Source organism: Stigmatopora argus, chromosome 1, assembly GCF_051989625.1.
Source record: "Stigmatopora argus isolate UIUO_Sarg chromosome 1, RoL_Sarg_1.0, whole genome shotgun sequence".
Taxonomy (NCBI): domain Eukaryota; kingdom Metazoa; phylum Chordata; class Actinopteri; order Syngnathiformes; family Syngnathidae; genus Stigmatopora; species Stigmatopora argus.
Window position 1 is genome coordinate 24,788,976 of NC_135387.1, and position 17,828 is coordinate 24,806,803.

The following is a 17,828-nucleotide window of genomic DNA, read 5'->3' on the forward strand; positions in this document are numbered from 1 at the left end:
AATACCAACTTGAAAAATTGTAAAAATGACTCATTTTAAGGTGACAACGTTTTTAACCATTTAATAAAAACACTGCTGCAATATCAATCCATGTACTTGCCATATTTATAAAACGAACAGCAATGCATGTATGAAAAAAGTGAATATTTTATTTTTCAAAAACCAGCAAATACAGTTGAAGGAAACTTTGGGGAACCAAAAAAACAAAACAACGTACAATGTAAACAAGCCACATTGGCTCAACATTGAATTGTAGAGACATCATCAAAAGCATTTTTGACATGGTTTCCTGACAAAAGGCACAACTTGGCAAATGCATAATAGATAAGGAATGTACAGCAGGGGCCTTCAAAGGAACTCTGGGGATTGTGACTTGTGTAAAGTGTCCCGTTATACATTCATTGAAGTCCAACACAGCAGATTGAGAGTGTAAAATAAAACATTTGGGCTAGCGAATGTATGGGGAGGGACTACAGCGGCAACATTAAGGGAAGGATGGAGATCTAAAATCTAAATGAGGTAGAATTTACCCCTATAACCCAAGCCTTGCCTATTATAAATAAATTAAGAATGCTACAAATTGAAGAGCGGGATATCTGAGCAGTAGGAACCCTCTGAGACACAATTGTAAGTTTGTCCTTTGTCCCAGAGAGAGGCCATTATGCAAGGAGACTGAGATGCAACGACATATGTAGTAAGTAACCATAGAAACCTTAAATAAAGTGCAGGCTGGACAATATTTTGCATTTGGAGCTCAGCCAACTAAATATGACACTGCTTTCCAAGTGAAACATTAAACAGCAGACAGAGTTCTGGGTGTAATACAGATTGATACACAACCAATGCTACATGGTACAAATAATTCCACCAGAGCCTTTTAAAATAACCCTCTGGTGCACTGAAAGACAACAGTGACACATACAATTCAAGTTAGGCACTTGGCAAGTAGAACCATTAATCCTTTTCAATACTTAGATCTTCAAAATTCAAATGTATGCAACAGGCAGGACACTTCAAATATACTACACTACAAAAACATACAATGTCAAAAATTGATGGCACACAATCAAAGGGAAAGTAGTCATTTTTAGAACAGTACGGTTTACTGCGCCAACATTCTGAGCGCTGAGACGCGGACCTTAAAAGTCAAAATCCTTCAAAAAGTATAAAAAGGAGACTGTTGGAATTAAAGCTGCGTTTCAAGTAAAGTTATACATTCAAACTTTTGGATAGACAGCATGACAAGTGTTACAGGAAGAAAAAAAAAAAAAGAAAATACCCGTATATATATTTATATAAAATAAAATACAACTACAGTAGTCAACTAAGAAGCAACACTATAGGATCAATTGAATGAGTGAAGTGACAAGATTTCTGGGGAAAATACCCACATTTCATGATTGTACCTTTTTTTTTGCGAGAAGACATTCAGGATTTAGTGTTCAGGTGATGTCCCATTCATTGATTAATTGACCGCAATTTTCCCCTCCTCCATGAAATGCGGAAACTGGGATTTGGGCACACTGTCAGAGCTGTTTTTTTCAATTTCCACCATGGACGCTGGCAGGCCAGAGTGGGATGCGTCCATCTTCATGAGGCCGCCGGTGGATCCAATCAACGGGGCGCCGCCAGCAGGGCTCCCGGGGAGGGGGATGCCTCCCCCTTGGATGACAGAGATCTCATTCGTCTTCATGGTCAGACCGCCGCTATAGGCGGCAGGGTACTGGTTCCACATGGATGGGTCAAAGTTCATGGGCGGAGCAGCGAGTTCTTTGGGGGCTTGCATCATTTCTGGTAACATCTTTGGCTCAGAGTTCATTGCCATAAGAGCCATGGGATTATCCAGGGATAGACGCTGACCACGTCTCGAGGAGTTGTTCCACATATGAGTACCAATATGTACCTGAAGGGGGTGGAAAAAAAAAGTCTTCAGTCTTCAGCGGAAAATGTACTGAAAGCATATCTTGAGCGCAATGACAATATTTGTCCTTATTTTAACAGCATTGGTATATGCTTGTCAAGTGGAAAGACATGTTTTTAAGTTTGGAAGTTGGCAAGATTCACACTTGGAGTACGCCAAACATACCTTTAGATTTCCCTTGGTGGTAAATGCCCTGCCGCAGATGTTACAGGCAAAAGGCTTCTCCCCCGTGTGAGTGCGCTCGTGAATCTGCAAGGCGCTGGCAGACGAGAAATTCTTCCCGCAGACGTGACAAACGTGCTGTTTGGAAGACCGACGCGGTGCCGTGGGGACTTGCAAATGTATGGGTCCCCCTGCGGACATTTGAGAGGTGAACAAACTGTGGGTGCCCAATGGGTTCTCATGAGGAATCTTCATCTCCAGACCAGCCAGACCAGAAGGAATTCTCATGAAAGGCATGTTACTTGCAGCTGTCGACATAAAAACAAAATCAGATCCAATCTAAATTAAAACAATTACAATACCTTTTAGATGATTGGCTCGCTCACCGTATTCTACAGTTGTGAATGGCACGCTAGGCTCTTCTTTGATGGCTTTTGGAGTGAAGCTGCTTGAAGCAGTCAGGTCAAGGGCCCCGCTCGATTCTATTTCATCTTGACTCACCCCATCCCGGTCTGTTTTAGTCCCAATCAGAGGAAACTCTTCCATGCCACACTCAGGAGATTTGAGACTACTTGTATTGTTGACAGGAGAGGTGGAATGAAATGACATGGCAGAATCCGAAGCACCCGGACTGCAGCCGTTCTGATAATCCGGCTCTCTGGAGGCAGACGGCGATTCTTTGGGTATCCACTCATTCTCTGACGGAGTGCTACTCTGTCGCAGTGCAAGAGCAGAGGTGAGATTCTTCAAGACATCGAGGCTGGAAAACATTGAGGGCCCAGCATGCTCCTGTTCATCTGTGGTGGTCGGAAGAGCGCCGGAGCTCTCGTTGTTCTTCTGAGAGTTCACGTCGAGTTCTCGATCTTCTACGTTTGCTTCGAAATGATTGATTTCAACGCACTTCTCGGCTGGTGGCGAGGACTCCATTGGATCGCCCGCCTCAAAGTGACTTTCAGCCACCGGGGTGTTAGGGATTTGCCCGCCCATGTGCATGCGAATGTGCTGCTGCAGAACCACGGCGTTGGTGAATTTCTTTTGACAGATGGGACAAGAGTGCTGCATTTTAAGAGGGGTGTTGGCCCTGTGCACCCCGTAATGGGCCTTCAGATTGCCCTTGGTGGAAAAAGCGCGGCCACAGATCTTACATTTGTACGGCCTTTCCCCGGTGTGCGTGCGGTAATGCATCTTCAACGAGCTCTGGCAGCTGAGAATCCTGTGGCAGATGACGCACTCATTGGGGTCGCTTGTCTTTTTTTCCAAGCCGTCCACCATCTGCTGAAGCTTTGCAGTTCCAGAGCTTTGCTCTCCAGACATGCCATTGCTGTTGACGTGATGCAGCGTTCCCAGCAGCTCCTTCGCGTCCTTCTGAGTCGCATCCACGGCCGTCTCTTGCCCAAAGGCGTTGGAAGAAACAGATGGAGAGCTATCGCTGGTTGACGGCGAGGGTCTTTGGGGAAACGGGTCGCCCCCAAAGCCTTCAAATGATTTGAATCCTGAGAGTGATGAAGAATGGAACCCTGGGGCGGGATGATTAAGTATTGACTTAATTTCATTGGACTCGTCCATGGGTATGGACATGCCGAAGGGTATGCCGCTGCTGGTGGGAATATTGTCAAGGTGTTCAGGCACGGGATGAGGGTTCATGGTGATGTTGGGGTACTTTTCTTTGTGCCTTTGGAAATGCACTTTGAGGTTTCCTTTTGTGGTAAAGCGGTTTCCGCAGATGTTGCATTTGAAGGGCCTCTCGCCAGTGTGCGAACGCAGGTGAATCTGGAGTGCGCTGTCATTGCCAAAGGTCTTGCCACAGTATTTACACTTGTGCTTGTATAACGAGTCCCCATTCTTTGACTCTACCGGCAGATTGAGCAACTTTCCCTTTGCTTTTTTCGATTCCATCCCCGCCTGGATACCGCTGAAGGTGCCCGGGAACCCTACAATGCCCGCCGACTCTGGGAGTAGTGTCGGCAAACGGCTGGCGAGATCCGGAATGCCCTTCAAAACATCAATTTTAGAGCTCATTGCACTCAGTCCCGCAGGCACAGTGTTTTGGATGCCAGTGGGTAAAGATGGTTTACCTTGCTTCACTGCCTCCATTGACATGTTCTGGCTACCAGACCTTTTTCCAATCAAGGCTGCTGCAGCAGATAGCTGCTGGGAGAGATGGGCACCAAGGGCTTTCAGGGGGTCCATTGATGCCCCCATTGATGATCGCAGACTCTGCGGGGTCATCATGGCCACTTGAATTCTTATCTGTTCTGTAATCTGGATTTGCTGGAGCTGCTGTTGCTGGAGGCACACCAACTGTTCCAATATCATGGGAATGACCTGGAGGGCCTCCGACGACGACAGAGTTGTCGCATTTGAAGAATTCTGGGAGATGGAAATTCGAGCGTCAGTAGTCATCGCCTCAAAAGTGTTTGGATCTTGCGACTCGGGGGAATGTCGAAAGTGTGCCTCCGGACTGGCAGACACATCTTCTTGGATGTTGGATTCATCCTCAGTTCGTTCCATATGGTCAGCAATGGCAGCCGATAGGGAATGGACGCTTGACTGGCTATCATCGTGGTCACTAGTTCCGCCTTCTGGAGAACACTGCGAATATTCCTCTGGTACCTCATTGCAGTCACCCTCTCTCATGATGAGCACTTTCTGGCTTTTGGCACAGGTACTTTCATGCTCAAGAAATTCGGCTTCGTCGAAGAATTCGGCGCAGCACTTGTTGCAGATCCGAGTCTGGTCCATTCTGAACCTTTTTACTTCAGCATTTGTCTCCTGCTCCGGATCACCTCGAAGAATGCCTTAGTGAAAGAAAATGGCAGAAGATTGATTTGAAATTAGTTTTGAGACATGATAGTGCCATCAAAAATTGTGTGTTGATTTTATTTCCCCCAAATGGGTCCTATAATCCAGGGGTTGGGAACCTTTTTGACATAGAGAGCCATAAACAATTCATATTTTCAAATTGTATTCCTTGAGAGACATACTCTGAATTTAAGAGTAAAAATGTGAAAATTAGATGTGATTTTTCTTTTTTTGGGTCATTTTACCACTTTTAAAGTACAATTCTTTTGACAACACTGTTACTTAGTTGCTAATCAATGAAAATATGCATGCAGAAAAGTTTAATGAAAAGAAAAAGATGATTGAAGTTCGAGGTAGTGTCAGCGCCATAGTGCCGACGTGACGCTCCTATTGGTGCATTCGGGACTCAGCTCTGTCACCAGCGGGTTAAATACATATTTTACCTCACAGGTTAGCGAAGAGACACATGCACCTATCAGAAGAGCCACATATGGCTCCCGAGCCATAGGTTCCCTACCCCTGCTATAATCTATTGATTCATGTTGCAAATATAATCCTGATGAACCGGAAAATGGGCAGCCCGGCGGCTGAGTGATTAGCGCCTGGTGTGGGGCCTGGGTTTAAATCCAGGTCGGTCCACCTGTGTGGAGTTTGCATGTTCTCCCAGGGCCTGCATGGGTTTTCTCCGGGTACTGCGGTTTCCTGCCACATTCCAAAGACATAAATTGCCCGTAGGTAGGAGTGTGGGCGTGAGTAGTTGTTTGTCTCGTTGTGCCCTGCGATTGGATGGCCACCGATTCAGGGTGTCCCCCGCCTTTGGCCCGAAGTCAGCTGGGATAGGCTCCAGCACCCCCCGGGACCCTAGTGAGGATAAATCGGTTCAGAAAATGAGATGAGATGAATTGGAAAGTGCCATGCTTTATTGTAACAATTCCAAAAACAAAAACAACAATAGCAATGATACTGTTAGAACACAAAAACAAGCAGGAGACCTTAGGCAACTTAGAAATAACCTTTTGTCCCTAAAACCAGCAGGGGGCAACCAACTACCTTCATCATGTATCAGAGCAAAGCGCATTAACATAAGGAAGCATTGCTCTTTAAAATAAATCACCCCAAATTTACACCTTTAACTTATAATATGTATATACAAAAACACACATACACCAAGCATGATTGTTGAGGCTGCAAAAAAAAGTTTTTGCAATTGCCTAACCAACTAAAAAAAATGCCACAAGGACTAAATTAATACAAATTCATCCATCTATCTATTCATTCTACCAGTACCACATATCCTGTCTTGCGGGTGTAGTGCAGCCCATCCCAGGTAACTTCAGTCAAGAGGTGGAATGTGCATTTTTAACTTTTAACTCTCCATTTCCCAACAACTGGGCGTATACAGTTAAATGCAAATGCTTTTGAGTTTGGGGAGAAAGAGGTCAGACCACCTGTTTGCATTCGCCTAAAGAAACTGCTAGACTTGATAATTGCGCAGCAGGAGGTACTGGAACAGTGTCACACAACACACTACATTACAATACTTATCTGAAGGGGAAAACTACAACAAACAAAGTGAAATACTATATTAATGGCTACAATCGGGCAGGCGGAAGACCACCACTCAGTCCGCCACTCAGCGATTGAATTTCTTTGGCTATTTTTGATTGACTGAAAGTGGACTTCGACTGAACCCAATAAAGTCATTTCAAGTTTTTCATTCGGGGGGGAAAAGGGTGAGCGCTCTACTATTAAAGGTAGGGGGAGGGCGAGCGCCCCCCACCCAACAGGCTCCACTAAAAGGGCCACTGCTCCATCCCCCACCTTCACGTACGTACCAAAGGAAACAGTCATGCATTAAACTGGGGGATTTATTGCCTTTGGGTCAGCTTACTCACAGTCCTATTTGCCTTTATACAGTTTTTTTTTTGTTATTGCTGGGAAGTCGATCCCTGAAAAGTTACAATATTTGCGCGGGAGCTCTATATTTATAGAAAAAAAGTGCAAATTTTAATTAAATGAATATGATCACATACATCAAGTTAAAAGGCAACTTCAGATTCACAAGCGCAGATTCGACACGGTGAGACGTCCATAGTATTAACCTAACAAACTTTCATTCATTAAATAATTCTACGCTACAAAATTACAGAATAACCAGCTTTTAAAGTTAAATCTCACGCCCGTTCAACTTTTACCACCACACCCACTCCCATTCAAATAAATAAATCAACAGGTATTTTTTTGAATGGAATAAGTCGAAGCGGCATCAAAACCCTTTGGGTCGAAAGTTGCATCATATTTGGACCCACTCCTAAGTCGAGTTTCGTCCTGGGTCCTAAACTCCTGACCAGGATCGTCACGCGGGTCAAAGTGCGCGAGGGGAACCATTAAAACAATTATTTGGAAGTCGAACTCACCATTTTGTGCGGACGCGGGCTCGTCCGAGTTGATGTGCTGCGGTTTGGCTTGCTTGCGCCTCGACATGCTGCAACCATCTGGGCCAAAAAGAGTTCCGCACAATTATCCTCCTCTTCTTCTACAAATTCTTTTGGTCTTAAAAAAAAATAGTCCCCGACCACCGCTCTCCTGCTCCTCAAGTAGAAATGCGCATGTCAACGTAATTATTATTATCAATAATGCATTGCGAGTTATCGCCGGGCTGCGACAGCTGATTGGCTCCGGTCCAAGTGCTCGCACATTATTCAAATGAGGAAGCCCACTACCTCATCGATGAAGGGGGCGGGGAGAAGGCTGCTAGTGGCCGGCCGCGAGGCCCCGCGGCACGGAGGCCGGCCCAACAACGCCCCGCTCATTCGCCAGATCCCGCCTGGGTCGTGGGAAATAATAACAGTACAGTATATACACAACACTCCGAAAATTATTTTTCATACACACGAGGAATTCAGCCTATCACATGAGCACATGCTCATGACCTTTAACCCCTTGTGGAGCAAGTGATTATTTTTGGTCATTTAAAAATATTCTTATAAGACCTTAAACCCACATTTCTATATTTGGTCAAAACGTAGATATGGGTAATTATCAATTTTATACATTATTATTGATCATATATATGTGATATATACATATATATGATATATATGTGCTAATATATGTGTATGTATATGTATAGGTGTATGTACACGTATGTGTATGCGTATGTGTGTGTGTGTATATATATATATATATATATATATATATATATATATATATATATATATATATATATATACTTCAGAGACACGCTTATTTATTTATATATTTATTCATGTATTTATTTATTTATTTACTTATTACCTATCTATTTATGTCTAAAATGCCTTTCCTATTCCTGCATCCTCACCCTCTTGCTACTGTGACAACGAAATTTCCCGAATACGGGATGAATAAAGTTATCCAATCCAATAATTGTAATTTTAATATCATTTTTAGGATTATAAACACATTTAGACATTTATGTGGGGTTCAGAAAAACATAACTAATCAAATCAAAACAAATAAACTATAAAGTTGATTTTAGCATTTAACTCCTTGCATGCCATTGACGGTGGTAGACGTCCAATTCTTTTACAATTGGAAGAGTGGCTGTGAATGCTCATGTTTTGTGGTCGTTCATCCGTCTCTCCAAGTCAAAATTGATTGGACGTCAAGCGCTGTCACAGCCAATGAGTGCCCTGCAACGGTAAAAAAAATGAATTTATGCATGAAGCAATAGATGTCCAATCATATCTGAGTTTTTCCACCCCTGCACATCAGAAATGTTGTATTTTGCCCTGAAAAAAAAATGATGCATACAATTAGATACATGTACTATTGCACAGATAGATTTAGCGGAAAAAAAGAAGAATCATGACCGTCTGTATCAAATATGATCTACAAATTTAAGGAAAAAATAAAAGTATATTTGTATATTTTCATTTACTTGAAGATACCAATAAAGGCTCCAAGTACAAAGAATCTGAATTCTCTGTCAACTTTTCAACGGATTGGAATTTACAGGGTTAATAATTGACTAAACTAATAAGTATCACCATTGCCACAGCAAAAATAAACAAATGCTGGATTTACGCTGATGTGTCATAATAGGTTTTACCTTGTGAGTGTAGACATTTTTTAAAAATCCTGGAAACCTACTAAAAGATTTTATTTACCGTTATTATTTATTTATTTTTTTTTTTTTTGTAAAGCTTTCTTTACTATTGTTCCAAACACATCAATCGCAATGCGGAAGTCGTCCTAAATCTTTTCTTTTACGCACTTCCAGTCTGTCCATGCACACAGAAAGGAATTTATTTTTGGCATACCAGTGGCATTCCAAGCCGGTCCAAACTCTGCAGCACAGACACTCGAGAGGTCAGCTGAGATCAACATGTCGCGTGGGAACTTTGGGGAATGGCCATTGTTTTATCACCGGACCAAAAAGAGGGAAAGGCCTCCTCCTTTGGATCTCAAAGCTCAGTGGTCATACTGTATAGGACCATGTATTGCCTTCAAATTTAAACATTTTTTAAATGGGAATGTACAATGAAAAAAAATTAACTTTCCAGAAGTTTGTGCTAATCTAAAATTGGAGGTAAGCGAAATCTAATTTTCAAGTTTTCGTCAGAAACGTCTTATTTTGAGCTCTTGATCCAATCGAGTTGTGCTGACTTGAATTATCAAAGTTTAAATCACAAGTGTCAAAAGTGGCAGCACATCATAGGGAATATTTCCTGTTTTTCCCCTTTTTAAATCAATAATTGCATTTTTTTTAAAATCCCAAATTGTATTTTTTTTTCTTTTTGTGTTATTTTGAATTTAAAAAGCACTTTTCAAAATCGGTTTTAGATCTATAACAAACTGAATATTTAGGGATCTTGAGCCAGTTCTTTTATTCACATTTTTAATTTCTTAAAAAAAAAAAATCTAAAATGTTTCCTCTTTCCTTTTTTATTTTTTCACTGTAAATAAAGATTTTTAAAAATGCATTATTTTCCTTTTTTATTTTTCACTGTAAATAAAGATATTAAAAAATGCATTATTTTCTCTTTTTGCTTTTAAAATAAAAAAAACTAAGTTTAAAATATAATATAGATTTAATATTTGCCCTCTTTTCTGATTAAAAAAATTGTAAATACATGTAAAAAAAATTTTTTTACCCATTTTAATGTCCAAAGATGATCTATCGATCAGCAAAACCTGTCAATTCATTAATCCATTAATTTTGGCAGTACATAGTTGGAAGACATACTGGCCCCTTCAGATGAAATCCAAACTGCGACAAAAAATGAGTTTGACACCCCTGGTTTAAATGTCAGCAATTTGAAATGTTAATTTCTGTCATTTATTGTCGTGCTACCTTTATTTTAGTTTTTTTTCCCCCTTTGTTTTGTCTCAAATATGGACGAGTACGACTCTCTCTGGGGCAATTTTGAACAAAACCATTTTATGGTTACGCATTTTTCAGTTCCGATAGTGCCTTCTTTAAAAATGACCTTAGGCATACAAAAACTTCTGTGCTGGTCTTAAACCTGATGTGTTACGTAACGACCCGGCAGACAAAGAGTAGTCCAAACACACGGAAGACCAAATGCTCTTTGAGGGTCTCGGCTGAAGGTGAAAAAGAAGGGAGTGCTGTCTAGACGCTTTATGACCCCAATAAGAAAGTATGCTTGAATACGCTGTTTTGTTTCTTCATCTGCGACTTTGTGCACTCATACAACCATGACCCCCTGCCATCTATAGGAAATACTTAATGGCAACTGGAACAAAAATACTCCAGTGAAATATTACCATTGTAAAATGCAAATGAATTAATTTTATCCAACAAGTTTGTTTTATAAATTAGAGGTATACATTGAAAATATACTGTATATTACAAAATATTGACAAAACTTTTTTCTTAATTTAATTTTTTCATTTTTTGATGGGCTTAATAACAAATAACCATCTTTTGCATAGGATATTCTGGGACTATGCTTATTAAAGGCCTTGTGGTATTGGTCCTTGCTGAAATTCAAAATTGATTGACTAACTAGGAAGGCTGACATAGTGGTAGGGGGGCGAGACAGCAGGACGGGACGACACCCGAGGAAATTTTGAAGAAGAAAAAAATCTTGACGAAAATCCAGACAGAGAATTTATTTTTTTAATTTTATTATTAAGTCAGAGATTTGGCACTCTACGTCTTCAACACTTTTCTTCAAACAGATTTCTTGTCTTTAGATGCGAATCCTCAAAATTGGTTTATAGTCTCTCTAAATCACAGGTGTCAAAGTGTCAAGTAGTGATGGATTTTTGTACTGTATATAGCACGTGTCAAAGTAGCGGCCCGGGGGCCAAATCTGGCCCACCGCATCATTTTGTGGGGCCCGAGAAAGTAAATCGTGAGTGCCGACTTTCTGTTTTAGGATCAAATAAAAATGAAGAGTATAGATGTATATTAAATTTCTTGATTTTACTCCTTTTAAATCAATAATTGTAATTTTTTAATCATTTTTTCTGTGTTTTTAGTTCAAAAATAATTTTGTAAAATCTAAAAATCTATTTAAAAAAAGCTAAAATAAACATTTTTTTTAGATCTATATAACACTGAATATTCAGGGCTTTTAATCCAGTTCTTTCAATCTAATTATTTAAAAAAATCTAAATATTATATCTAAAATGGTCCGGCCCACATGAAATCGAGTTGACGTTAATGCGGCCTGCGAACCAACCCGAGTCTGACACAAATGATCACGAATGAGAACACCTCATTTTCCATTGTGGCCTCTTACAATGAATGAGTCAGATTGTTACAGCAAATTCACTTCATTTCAGCGGAATCCACAAAATAAACAGGGATGACCTCATAGCTGAGTAACACGCGGCATGTGAAAGTTGGCAAAGTACAGATAAATAAGTACAACTAAATTTGCCCCTAATGTAAATGTGGCTGAACGGGTATTGTACCAGTACATAGACATATCCCTAGGTATATCTAAAAGGCACGAGCCAGTAGATTCCAGGTCACACTACTGGCTAATGTTCCCATATATGATTTCTGAAAGCAGTTTTGGAGTGCTGTGTATTCATTCATTCAACGCACAAGCTGACTTTTTCACCAAAAGTCGCCCATAAAGTGAGTGGTGCGAAAACGATAGGTAGTTCTTGTAGGGTTAGTGTGGCCATTGGGAGCCCCAGAGGGGCATTTTGACCAATCAGAAGAAGTAGTTTAACTTCTCAAACCTAAACTCCACCTGATAGAGGGCTATAATTCAAACTCCCAATGTAAAGCTCAGACATGGGGGTGAAAAATGTCATCTGTAGGACACAGAGGATTACTGTTAACAGTGTTTGGAGAATGAATACACAGCCCTTGTGACTCTTAGCAGTCAAATTCTATGACTATACATTTTATTTTTCACAGACACAAGTTTGAATTGAAAAAAAAATACAAGGTTTCTTTGCTTCGAGTTCTTTTCAATTATTTTTGGGGACAATTGCAAGTTGCTCTCGCTACAACAACAATATGACTTTTTTTCATTCATTCATTTTCAACGCCGCTTATCCACTCGGGGTCGCAGGGCGCTGAAGCGCATCACAGCTGACTTTGGGCGAAATCAGAAGACACCCTCAATGGGTTGTCAGGCACAATCCGTGTGCGGCCGATTGGTCGCCAGTCTTTTGGTTGCCGGTCTTTTGGTCGCAGTCTTTTGGTCGCCCGGACCGCGACAACGGGCGACCAAAAGACTGGCGACCAAAAGACCGACGACCAAAAGACCGGCGACAAAACAAGGTAAAACAACACGGTTTACGCATCAATAAAAGCCAACAACGGCCATGAGCAGTTTCACTGAGCTGACGTGTAAGTGTATAAGAGTTTGTATGTACATGCGTTGTCCCTTTTAAGAAGCTACGTCCGTCAGGGTCTTAACAAGTTCTCCAACAAAAAACAATAAAAGTCCGGGAAATTTTGAGCTTTTCTTTAGCCTAATAATTACTAGGGCATTAAGTATGACTAAATAGTAATTCGCAGTTTGTATTTAGGGAATTTGAGCAACGATTTAAATGCTAATTATCAATAACCTTCCAGGAGACCAAAAGACCGGCGACCAAAAGATCGGCGACCAAAAGACCGGCGACCAATCGACCGTGTACCGTCACAATCGCAGGCAGATGAACCACTACACCATCAGTGAATAAGTACAACATGTTTTGCACCAAATTTACCTCCATGCCATATTATCCACTGCTCATTGGCTGCAAAAAGACAGTGTTTCTGCCTACAGTGACACCTGTCTGCACGCGTCCACCAAATTACCAACATTGGGTCTGACATTCCACCTCGCTGAGCGCAAGAATGTGCAAGAGTAGCTCTGAAAATACCATAAATAGTGCCTTGAGTGGTTCATTATTTTTATTGCGTTAAGAGTAAGTGCTTAATCTTGTTCCTTCACTTTTAACAAGGTTAAAATGTGAAATAAATGAGATATCAAATTTTTTATGATGGCTAGCTTGACCTTCTGGTGGAATTTTTCTATTTTTCATAAGAGAATGGAAGTTTTAAAATGCGAAACAAATCACACTGAAATATATTTGTCACTTAAGCTAGTGAGCATTTCCACGATCAAGCACTTGAAAATATTTGCAATATTTGATTTGCTTTGTTTCTTCTATTTCAATTCAAAATGTAATCTGCTAACCTTTATTCATTCATCTTCTAAAATATTTGCTCAATAGTTTAGCCCAAATCAAATAAACCAATTTACACCCGCATTTAACATCATTTCATTTGCTTAAATGATTATAATGACTTTAATCCGTTCCTGCACAAATGATGTTTGTTTGCTTTTTTTAACCATTACAAAGCAATCATTTACTCACTGTCAAATGTCAATTAAAGTTTAAGTGAATTGGACATGTAGCACTAAAGACATGTAAAAAGTTAAATTATAAAGTTAACTAAAACAATGATTCAAATTCACTAGCAAAACCGACCCGATTTGACAGATTTTTTCCCCCTCTTTTCTTGCCCCCAATCCACTTCTCTTAATCGAATGTGGCCCTTGAGCACAACCCCTCCCCCTGCTTTGAGCAAAATTCTTCGTCCACCCTTAGATTTGTTATTTTAGCAGTGCTGTAATAGAATGTCACTCAGTCATGCAGACCTCCGCCCGAGCAGGACTGTTAACAAGTGTTTGTTTGTCCATGTGGTTGCTGAAAATAAATTCCTGTATATCCAGTTTCTTAACAAAATATAATAGTGAACCATCCACTAGGACTTCCCCTCAATAATTTCAACAAAATACAAAAAAAAATAACCAACAAATATTGAAAACTTGGTTGGCGACATGAAGCAAACAGAAAAAAAAATCCTTGGCTTTTGACATGTTTTTTTTTCATCACTAATAAAAGTTTACTTTATGACATTAGAGAAAAATAACAATTGTCATCAAAGTTGCCTCAAGGCCAAGAAACAAGGTCGACAAGGTCATATGTTGGAAAATAGTCAATTCACATTGGCCATGATGAAAGATGAGTGGACAATGTCAGTCATATAGTTGTGAAGATAACATGTTTTTTTTTCAAGAGAATAAAAGATGAAAGGAGGTGCTGCACTTTCACATTGCTGTGAGAAGTAAGACGAGAATTTAGGAGGAAAGTCCTGCATGTCCATTTTTATTTGTCAAACACTTGCTTAACCTGTTTTGTGTCTGCGTGTGTGTGTGTGTGTGTGTGTGTGTGTGTGTGTGATAAATATTCAAATGGTTATACTTGAGAAACAATCCAACAACTTTCCAGCTATTATGTTCCTTCATTTTTTTTAGAATTGCAATGCTTATATTGGTTTTAATTAGCATAGACAAGCTGTGATTTCTTCAGATTGAGCATATTTAAGTGGCTCATAACCACATGAAAGATGACACAAGAAGAAAATTTGTCAGTTTGTCAGCATTTAAAAAGTATGTAAGAGTGACGTAAACCCTCATTTTGAGTGTCTTGTTGTCTCTTGGTCTCGAATCCTAAAAGTCTTGGGACTCGTCTCAGTCTCAGACTGGTCGGACTTGTCAAGACCAGCACTTCAACTTCATTGTAATGTGATTTTTAAAGAAAAATACTTGTTATAAAGTAGATATACATTGTTTTATGTGTTATTAACATTCCACAACCCGTGTAAATTATGATAATTTAACAATTTAAAAAAAGATTTCTATGTTCTTGGTTTTTCTTTTTCAAAAATTTAGGTCTTGCACCGTTTTTTGAGTGGTGGTACTGAACTAAAGAGTTTAAATTTTTTTGCATTAGATAGTTAAGCATACAGTGGTTCTTCATGTAGCTTTGTGGTTTGTTGTTTGCTTTCTTTACAGAGAAAATTGAACATCACAGACTATTTTCCAGCAAACAGCAATATAGTATGAATGTTAGAGCGATCGATTCGTGTACTGCTTTTTTTGTGTTGAACAAATGCTCTGCTTTTTCTGATTCCGTCCTTTTGTCCACTCGCGGGAATGCAGCGAGAGGGCAACGGGGATATGCGAGGAGCAATTGGATGTTTGTGCACATCCTCATTGAAAACACTCCTACGTTTCAAATATAAATGCCACAGGCGCACAATCAATGTCCTGGAGGCGGCCAATTGAATAGCTAAAGTTGAGTAGTATTCTATATAAGGGTGTCAGACTCGGGTTGGTTCGCGGGCCGCTTTAACGTCAACTTGATTTCACGTGGGCTGGACCATTTTAGATATAACATTTAGATTAAAAAAAAATGGATTAAAAGAACTGGAATAAAATCCCTGAATATTCAGTTTTTTATAGATCTAAAACAATGTTTATTTTAGCTTTTTTTTAAATATATTTTTAGATTTTACAAAATGATTTTTGAACTAAAAACACAGAAAAAAATGACAATTATTGATTTAAAAGGGGGTAAATCAGGAAATTTAATATACATCTATACTCTTCATTTTAATTTGATCCTAAAACAGAAAGTCGGCACTCATGATTTACTTTCCCGGGCCACACAAAATGATGCGGCGGGCCAGATTTGGCCCCCAGGCCGCCACTTTGACACATGTGCTATATACAGTACAAAAATCCACCACCACAAAGTAAAACAATAAACAGTAGGACATCTCTTGAGCATGTATGATAAAGAATACAAAACCGATCCATGCAAATATTTCCTATGGCATTTGTCCTTATGGGCCCCTTTTCGTAGCACTGGTTCTTTCCGATTCCATCAAACAAGCACCGGACTCGTTACTGGGAGAGCAGATTTCCCCTTTCCTTGGCTTGTGTGTTCCACTGTTGCGTCTGTTAGACTTAATAACGACATTGCGTTTGGAAAAAGCACTTTTTATTGCCTTGTTTAATGCAGCGCAAAATATATTGCTGGACTTTTCACCCCTCGATTCAGTTCTTTCTCTAGCTTACTTCTAATGTAATGACTTACTGACTTATTCCGGTGACGCATAACGTGACTCCAGTTTGGCTCATTTGTTGATGGAAAGCCAACTGCTGTTTGGAAAGCATGGGAAATGAAACAATAAACGAGCCTTCTCCTTTTAGTCAAAAAGGGATAACGGGAGCCAACTTACAAATGGAAATACAACACGTAGTTTTTGGTTTAAGCCACTTTGATGAACCTTGGTTCATCTGTGTGCCAACGATCATGACATAACGACAGTAAAACAAATCGAACGGCGGCCCAATTCGAGGAATCCCGTGCCTTAAACATTGCTAACACATTAAACAGGAAGTATGAACACCAGATCTGAGTCCTTAGAGATAACAAGACGACTGCTTATTTGTCTCACACCATTAACAGAAAGCCTTAGAGGGGACCAAAGGGGGTTGGGTTGCAATAGATGTATGTAAAGGGGGGCATTCCAAAATCGGGTGAGCTAAAAACTACATTACCCTGACAGCATGGGATCCGATTTTGCAAAATATACATTTATAGTTTTCCAAATATTCGACTCGCCTACATTATGCTTACGAACGAACGATGGATTTCATTGAAGGTGGGTCAGGGGCTAATGCCTACATTTATGGGTTGTGCCTTCAGCTGAAAAAGTTTGTGTCGCTGATGGTGTTTTTTGCGGGCGGGTGAGGGGCGGGTGAGACATCAGTGGGCCACACATGGCTGTAATTTAATGGAGAATTGCCTAGTGGTTCCTGTGCAGAGGTAAACACACCAATAGTCAGGCTTTTGTTATTGCAGGACTATGACAACTGCCTGCATCAATAAACAATAGAGTGTTGTGCTGTGGGGCAGTGGCACAAAGAGTCACTGTATGAAGAGAAGTCACCTGTGTCCACCTCTCGCTTTCACTTATGGTCACACTCGCATTCTACATTGTTTCCAAATTCAACAAGCGCTGCCATTAATGAGTACAAATCCAGCAGTTTGCATGACCCTTCAGTACAGAATTTCCACAAATCATTTCTTTAAAAAAACATGCACAGTGGTTTAGAGGGGACCATGATTCCATGACAACTATAGTGATCCAGCATTTACTGTGACTGTAACATAATAAAGTACTTTTTGAATGCAGGAGCCATAATGTTTTAAAATGAGAGGGAAATTAAGATTGTTGATTGGGTTGATTACTCATTCATCCATTTGTTCTTCGCTTCCTACTGTTCTGGGTGCGGCCATCACAGCCGCCATGTTTACAATCCATGTTGGCAAAGCCCAAAAGGGGGTATTTGGGTGGATACATTGCATTTGTTACTTACTTGAAAAGCTAAACTGTCTTTCAAGTTCAGCCATATGTTCAAGCTTTTGATTAAAAAAAAAAGGGAAACGTAAAATCTTATTTCCTACTCCTGAAATGTTGAATAAATAAAAAATAGATAGATAAAACGATTGTGCTTCAACGTTACAGTCAGGTATGGCTGACACATTTCATTTATTTATTTATTTTTCTTATTATTTTAATGATGTTGAGCCCCTATAACATCTCCTGGTATGACGA

At 40.1% G+C, this 17,828-nt stretch overlaps 1 protein-coding gene across 1 annotated transcript; it reads right to left on the reverse strand.

Annotated features, from left to right (window-relative positions):
• Positions 1-129: 129 nt before the first annotated feature.
• sall4 (spalt-like transcription factor 4) lies at positions 130-7,470 on the reverse strand. Its single transcript, XM_077613999.1, has 4 exons — positions 7,303-7,470; positions 2,470-4,881; positions 2,087-2,391; positions 130-1,903 (listed from the first exon to the last, which is right to left on the reverse strand). Exons 1-4 carry the CDS (start codon positions 7,367-7,369, stop codon positions 1,466-1,468), a joined length of 3,222 nt encoding a protein of 1,073 aa, XP_077470125.1. The 5' UTR covers positions 7,370-7,470; the 3' UTR covers positions 130-1,465.
• Positions 7,471-17,828: the final 10,358 nt, after the last annotated feature.

Bases quoted from the DNA above. Each gene is read 5' to 3' on its own strand.
- sall4 (XM_077613999.1), bottom strand. From the start codon at position 7,369: ATGTCGAGGCGCAAGCAAGCCAAACCGCAGCACATCAACTCGGACGAG. The intron at 2,392-2,469 runs GTGAGCGAGCCA...TTATGTCGACAG, and splicing joins ATTCACAACTGTAGAATACG to CTGCAAGTAACATGCCTTTC. The intron at 1,904-2,086 runs GTATGTTTGGCG...CACCCCCTTCAG, and splicing joins CCACCAAGGGAAATCTAAAG to GTACATATTGGTACTCATAT.